Source organism: Scaptodrosophila lebanonensis, unplaced genomic scaffold (genome assembly GCF_003285725.1).
Source record: "Scaptodrosophila lebanonensis strain 11010-0011.00,11010-0021.00 unplaced genomic scaffold, SlebRS2 tig00000001-arrow-pilon, whole genome shotgun sequence".
In the NCBI taxonomy this organism is placed as follows: Eukaryota; Metazoa; Arthropoda; class Insecta; order Diptera; family Drosophilidae; genus Scaptodrosophila; species Scaptodrosophila lebanonensis.
In genome coordinates, this window is record NW_022060529.1 from 21,258,559 (window position 1) to 21,265,298 (window position 6,740).

The 6,740-nt window shown below is 40.4% G+C and overlaps 3 protein-coding genes across 3 annotated transcripts; 2 read left to right on the forward strand and 1 right to left on the reverse strand.

Annotated features, from left to right (window-relative positions):
* The first annotated feature begins 178 nt into the window (after positions 1 to 178).
* LOC115621232 (FAD-dependent oxidoreductase domain-containing protein 1) lies at positions 179 to 3,058 on the forward strand. Its single transcript, XM_030514826.1, has 2 exons — positions 179 to 406; positions 1,898 to 3,058. The coding sequence occupies exons 1-2, from the start codon at positions 179 to 181 to the stop codon at positions 2,996 to 2,998; spliced, it is 1,329 nt and encodes a 442-aa protein (XP_030370686.1). The 3' UTR covers positions 2,999 to 3,058.
* A 143-nt stretch (positions 3,059 to 3,201) lies between these two features.
* Positions 3,202 to 4,611, reverse strand: LOC115621242 (MOB kinase activator-like 4). The gene is made up of 3 exons (XM_030514837.1): positions 4,313 to 4,611; positions 3,867 to 4,240; positions 3,202 to 3,797 (listed from the first exon to the last, which is right to left on the reverse strand). The coding sequence occupies exons 1-3, from the start codon at positions 4,370 to 4,372 to the stop codon at positions 3,560 to 3,562; spliced, it is 672 nt and encodes a 223-aa protein (XP_030370697.1). The 5' UTR covers positions 4,373 to 4,611; the 3' UTR covers positions 3,202 to 3,559.
* A 186-nt stretch (positions 4,612 to 4,797) lies between these two features.
* LOC115628863 (ras-related protein Rab-2A) lies at positions 4,798 to 6,491 on the forward strand. Its single transcript, XM_030525119.1, has 4 exons — positions 4,798 to 4,952; positions 5,601 to 5,760; positions 5,840 to 6,176; positions 6,244 to 6,491. Exons 1-4 carry the CDS (start codon positions 4,907 to 4,909, stop codon positions 6,340 to 6,342), a joined length of 642 nt encoding a protein of 213 aa, XP_030380979.1. The 5' UTR covers positions 4,798 to 4,906; the 3' UTR covers positions 6,343 to 6,491.
* The last annotated feature ends 249 nt before the right edge of the window (positions 6,492 to 6,740 follow it).

The window sequence follows — 6,740 nt, forward strand, 5'->3', positions numbered from 1 at the left end:
GCCTGTTTATTAATTGATAACATTCAACTATCTTACCTATTTGATTAACTAACTGCTCACAAGTAGCTGCCTGGCTGGCCTCCCTGTTCCGCACATCTAATCTATTCCCAGTTATCAGCCGTTGTTCAACAATGAGGTGAGGCGGGCTTATCAATGAGCACCGAGTTTAGTTTGTAAAATGCTGCGATTAGCAAAACATCGTGTTGTCGGGGCGCTTAAACAACTGCGGGGCTTTAGCAGTCAACCGGCCTCAACTGCAGCTGCCAGCCAGACAGGGGACCCTTTACCTGACCGTTGCGATGTCCTCATTGTTGGAGGTGGCGGCATGGGTGCTTCAGCGGCCTACTGGCTGAAGTCCAAGGCCCGGGAGCGACTCAATGTAGTGGTTGTGGAGCGTGACGCGTGCGTAAGTCAACTGGATAGAAGAAAAATCTTATTCTCGTCATTCCGAATGTAAAATACCAGATCAACTCAATTTTTATTAAGTGATGTGAAGATTCGATTTTTTAACAGATTGTTTCCCATTCATTATCTTGAATAATGTGCGCGTGCTTCAAGATTTTACAAAATAAGTTTTAAAAAATGCAATCAACTACAATTTGTTGCTATTAATATGCATAGTGTGAATAATTTATTAAATCAACATTATTATATACTCTGGCTTAGTTCAGCGCAATTCAGATCTAATTTTTAAGGCACTTTCATTCAATTTAATGGAAGTGAATTTGTGTAAATTTTAATCCCTTTTATATACAATTTATATGAAAGGGGGGAATAGATGTAAAGTGTAGACCATACCATTATTCTTTGTATAGTTTTTATACTCTGCACATGAAATGTGCAAGAGTATATTGCCAGACCCCACAAGGTATATTCTTGATCAGCATGACAAGACGAGTCGATCTGTCTTTGCGTCCGAATGAACACCTGGATCTCAGAGACTACAAGTATAAGAGATAGAGTCACCAAAATTATTTAAAACTGATTTATTTTGTATACCTATATGTACGCTATACGAGTTTGTTTCCCACTTTCCCGCTAATATGATTTTTCCGTTACGCCATTCGTATAATCACCTATATTTTAGAAAGGGGGTTATAGCCATGTATAGTATGTTATCTCTGCCCAATCTCTGCCTGCAGCTGTTCTAATATATATCGTAAAATTTCGAAAGTTGGAATTGTACTTTATTTGTTGGAGTAAAATTTTTGTCTAATTCTATGGTTCAATAGATATATTATATTTTTTATTATCCTGGAAGTAGCAATATTTAAGTTATACTTATATGCTAATGTACATATTTACGATCTTTCCGCATTATTATACAATAGTCCAGTTATTGCACTCTCGGCTTGGTCGAGTTCATGTTATTGATGGCAATTATTAACATAAAACAAGAAATTATTTGTAAAAGAAAATTATTTACAACATATTTTTTATTCCTAACACAATTGATCTATCCGAATGCGCTGTTGAAGATTGCAGTTAAAGCTGTAAACTGAACCATATTTAATCGACTTTAATGAGAAGTGAACTGTTCTAATTCTTGAAAATCATCAAACTTAAGCCATATTGTTGCCAAAGTTGCTTTTTCGAGGTTGTTCCCTCTAGCCTGAATGATAAATTATATTCTTAATTTTTTCTATTTAACTGTTTTAGTATATTTTGGCATTTAAAAGCAGTTAAGACGGCGAGCAATTCACGTTCCACTGTAATCAATTTTCGAAACAAACGGCTTTGGAAACTGATTTTGGCATTATAAAGTTACATGTAACAGAGCCTATGTACGAGCATAATATCATCTGGAATTGTCCTCTTAAACTGTTTCAATGGTATTCTAGTGAAGTGGATTTTGTGTAAGCTCATTATTGGCAATCTTATCTTTTCTTACTTGTAGTATACCCGCGCCTCTACAGTGCTGTCAGTGGGAGGATTGCGTCAACAATTTTCCCTGGCGGAGAACATACAAATGTCGCTATTTGGTGCCGAATTTATAGCCAACTCGAAGCGGTATTTGGGCGATGTGGAGCTAAACTTTATGCCACATGGCTATCTCTTTTTGGCCTCGGTAAAGGGAGCTGAAATACTAACGAACAATTCTCGGCTGCAGAATGAGTTGGGCGCCCACAACGAGCTCTTGGGACCTGAGGCATTGCGAAAGCGTTTTCCTTGGATTGATACTGACGGAGTAGAGCTGGGCTGCTGTGGCCTGGCAAAAGAGGGCTGGTTTGATCCGTGGGCCTTGCTGATGGGCTTCAAAAAGCAGGCGCGCTCCTTTGGTGCCCAGTTTACGAATGGCGAAGTGGTTGGCTTCACATTTAATGGCACGGGTAAGCTCAATGGCGCTATTGTCGATTGTGGCGATGGATCCCAACGAACCGTGCATTTTGATAATTGTGTTCTGGCTGCTGGCGCACACTCTGGCAAGGTGGCGAGTCTGGCTGGCATCGGCACTGGGAAGGATATTATGAGTGTGCCAGTGCCAGTGGAACCACGCAAGCGTTATGTCTATGTATTTAATACGCAGGGTGGAAATGCACCTGGATTGGCCACGCCCCTAACGGTTGACCCGAACGGCACGTATTTCAGACGCGACGGACTCGGTGGTAATTTCCTTTGTGGCCGCAGTCCTTCGGATGAGGAGGAGCCGAAGTGCGATACTTTGGATGTAGACCATGAATTTTTTGAGACGGTTATTTGGCCAACGCTGGCGAAGCGCGTGCCGGCCTTTGAGTCAGCTAAGGTGCAGAGCAGTTGGGCTGGTTACTACGACTTCAATAAATTCGATGAGAACGGCATTATTGGACAACATCCGTACCACACAAATCTCTATATAGCCACAGGATTCAGCGGACACGGTATACAGCAAACGCCGGCGGTAGGACGTGCCATATCTGAACTTATTTTAGAGGGAAAGTTTAGCACAATCGATTTAACGCAATTAGGATTTGAGCGTTTGGTAGCACAGCGCCCAGTATTTGAAGTGAATATTGTGTGAGATATCAGGTTCTGAGTTAATTCTCCGTAATTCTAATATTATATGTTTATAAAGATTTTATTAGTCATTCTTTGCTTTGTTCGGGTTGCTTTTGTCACATGCATTTGTAGTTTTAGTTTGGTACACGATTTCCAACATATTTGGAAACTTACTACAAAGTTTGGATGTTAGTTTTCAGTTTTTAATGGAAAGTTGTGTTTGGCTTCAGCGTGAGAAATAAAATTTGTTTACGTATAATTTATTTTAAATTAAAAGTTACAAATAATCATAGTCATATAACTTTACGGAATAAATGTTGACTTAAATGGGAAGGGAAGGGGCCGGTGTAATAATTTTCTCTTCTTAGTTATCATATATCATACTTTTGAATATTTGTCCTTTAAACTACAAGAGTTACATTTGACTTTCTGCCTTCACAATGTTGTTACTGCTGCCCAATTGTCGGTTTTATTCTAGTGCATGCTATTAGTAAATATAAATACATATTTGTTTAATGAGCGCAACTACGCTAGAGTGTGTGTGTACGAGTGTTTTTCCATGCTTTCTAAGGGCTGTAACAACTTAAGCTTCGCTCTCCCCGGGTGTAGCGTTCTCCTCCTCATTGATGGGCACAATTAAGTTCTCTTTCGACATCAGATTATACTTTGTGACAAAATGCGTAAATCGGTGGCATAAATACGTTTCAGCCTCGAACTCGTCGAAAATGCGACGATGATGAAAATACGCGTGTGAGAATATACGATAAACGCGCCGACATACAGAGCCTAGTTTGGTCACTGATGAATCCTTGATGGAGACTCTGCAACCACGCAAGAAATTTAGAAAAGGTCATAAAAGGATTTTATTTATTATTTGGTTTTTGATATACCTGCTGGGAAAGTATTTGTTGCTATTGAGCAGACAAGCAGCACCGTCCAAAGTGTGGCGCGTGTAGTCAATGGCAGGACACTCTTTTGGCGTTTTGTGAGCCGCACACAAGAATATCCATTGGTCAGTTGCCGTCATTTGCGTGCACGTCGAGGGTGAGCATTGCTTTTGCAAACGCACAGCCAGACCATTCAATTCCATGCAGAATTGCCTAAGATGTTCGTACTTCCAGACGCCCTCATCCTGCGCCTCGGGCATGGTCAGTATAAGCTCGACATTCGAAGGATCGCGCTTGATGAGTTGCTGAATGAATTGCTGCACAGCCAATGTGCTGTCCATTTCCTCTAACGGTTCATCTGGCCAGCGACAAAAGTCCTGTTGTGGGTGTAAATTTTGTACAGTGAGGGGACGCGCCTTGAAAAATCTGGGCCTATCCGGCGTACCTACCTTTGATTTTGTACCGGGTCGGTTTCTACGCAATATCGTCGAGCCGTCAGCCATCTTCATGTTTCACGCAGTGAAACGGCCGTCCCAACTATGTTGCCCTCCTTTGGCAATAAAAAAAGGTATGTGTTGTGTAGTAGGCACGAAAACCCCAGAATCGGTAATACAGGATCACGCTTGCAAAATGCTGCAACTGAAACGGTCTTCAATTTTATGCTGCTCCTACTTTTTGCTAAGACATTTCACACAAACTGCTTTAACAACTATTTACAGGTATTTTATTGTGATTATTCTCTGTGCAGGAAAATTTTTGACAATCGCTGCACAAATACATACATAACTACAACTAGCGATGAACAGAGTCAATTATCGAGCCGATGTCAATAATTCGAAGAGGCTGGCAGCCCCAAAAGTAAGCAGTGTTGAACAATGGGGATAACTATCGCCTGAGCTCTGTCATCGTTATCGCCAGCCAGCCAGTCATCACAAAAAGCGCAGAAAAGAAGCAATTGCGTATTAAAACTAGGATTTGTTGTTATAAATAATACGCTCTAGTAAAAACTAATTGTTCAGTGACTGCCCAATCACACTAGAAACATGTCTTACGCATATTTGTTTAAATATATAATAATTGGCGATACTGGTGAGTTTGTGTGACAGGTGTATACCAAATTCTGCCATATGAGTGCAAATTTGCACAAATTATACAAAATTGAGTGAAAAACAAAGGCTGAACTGGGGTACGCAACTGCGTTGAATGTATAGTGCGCGACTCAAGGCGTACCGAGAGATACGAAGTGCAATCTTGATGCAGCAGCTGGCAAAAACGAGTGGGGCGGACAGCAAGGAAAAATCAATAAAACCATAACAACGGGGCGCGGGCGTTACTCTACTCCGTTGTTGTTGTAGATTGTTGCATGAGGATGGTGTTCAAGTTGGGGAAGTCGGGGAGCGGACAAAGTAACGTTGCTGAGTCAACCACTGACCGACGGGCCTATCAACCACCCCCGACTACGGACGATATACGTACGATGTTTGCCATTTGCCCTTTTATTATCAAAAAAAGGGAATTTGTTTGATCGTAACGTTTTTGGACATGCGCCAGCTGTTGCTGTTTTTATTTTATCTATCTATGTACATATACTATCTGTGTACACATCTATGTATTTATCATACACATATGAATTATGTAGGAAAAACTCTCGACTTTCTCCCGTTCGTTTTTTTATGGAAGTCTGTAACATTTTACTAATTTTCTTTGCTTTCTTTTATTTCATATCGCATTCGTAAGGCGTTGGAAAATCATGCCTGCTGCTGCAATTCACGGACAAGCGTTTTCAGCCAGTACACGATTTGACAATTGGTGTCGAGTTTGGTGCACGCATGATTACAATTGATGGCAAACAGATTAAACTGCAAATCTGGGATACCGCAGGCCAGGAGGCTTTCAGGTTCTCACATTTAAATGAATATTCTCGTACTGAACTCATACTAATAAAATGTATATCTCTTGATTTTCGCCTTATACAGATCAATAACACGCTCCTACTACCGTGGTGCTGCTGGCGCTTTGCTCGTCTACGACATCACGAGACGCGAGACTTTTAATCATTTGACAACGTGGTTGGAAGATGCTCGTCAGCATTCAAATTCAAACATGGTGATCATGCTTATAGGTAATAAAAGTGACTTAGACTCCAGGCGTGAAGTCAAAAAGGAGGAGGGTGAGGCATTCGCACGAGAGCATGGACTTGTGTTTATGGAAACTTCGGCGCGTACCGCCGCCAACGTGGAGGAGGCATTTATTAATACCGCCAAAGAGATTTACGAGAAAATACAGGAGGGTGTGTTCGACATAAACAATGAGGTATACATACATTCGTAAACTAGAATGTTCAACTAGATTCAAATTATTTTTTTTTTACTTTACACAGGCTAACGGCATCAAAATCGGTCCCCAGGCATCACCTACAAATCCATCGCTCCCTGGCTCAGGCGGTGCGGCTGGTGCGGCAAATAGTGGCTGTTGCTAGGGATTGCCCACTGATACAGAAACCCTTTAAGTAGCCGCTTCTGTAAAAGCTACTAGTAACTAACTATTTGAGGAGGCAGTACATAGAACCAGATTATTATAACTGTTTTGATTTCAAATAAAATATTTAATCCTCTATACAACAAATAACGAATCCTTTTGAAAGCAGCCCAAAAATCAACATAAGCTAAAACTATTTGTCTAGAAATGCAACTAAATGTGCATATAATTAAAGTGTACTAATAACACAACACATAGAAAGTCCGGTTTGAAAAACTTAAAAAAAGGTAAAAAAAAAAACAATTTGTATATGTGAGTGTGTCGTGCGTGATTTCTAAATTTTGTAATATTTTAATGTTTATACATACATGCATATATATAAATATATTTCTGTACAAT

Coding starts and splice junctions, on each gene's coding strand:
- LOC115621232 (XM_030514826.1), top strand. CDS start 179: ATGCTGCGATTAGCAAAACATCGTGTTGTCGGGGCGCTTAAACAACTG. Junction 407..1,897: donor TTGTGGAGCGTGACGCGTGC/GTAAGTCAACTG, acceptor TCTTACTTGTAG/TATACCCGCGCCTCTACAGT.
- LOC115621242 (XM_030514837.1), bottom strand. CDS start 4,372: ATGAAGATGGCTGACGGCTCGACGATATTGCGTAGAAACCGACCCGGT. Junction 4,241..4,312: donor GACCCGGTACAAAATCAAAG/GTAGGTACGCCG, acceptor CACCCACAACAG/GACTTTTGTCGCTGGCCAGA. Junction 3,798..3,866: donor AACAAATACTTTCCCAGCAG/GTATATCAAAAA, acceptor GCGTGGTTGCAG/AGTCTCCATCAAGGATTCAT.
- LOC115628863 (XM_030525119.1), top strand. CDS start 4,907: ATGTCTTACGCATATTTGTTTAAATATATAATAATTGGCGATACTG. Junction 4,953..5,600: donor TATAATAATTGGCGATACTG/GTGAGTTTGTGT, acceptor CGCATTCGTAAG/GCGTTGGAAAATCATGCCTG. Junction 5,761..5,839: donor GCAGGCCAGGAGGCTTTCAG/GTTCTCACATTT, acceptor CGCCTTATACAG/ATCAATAACACGCTCCTACT.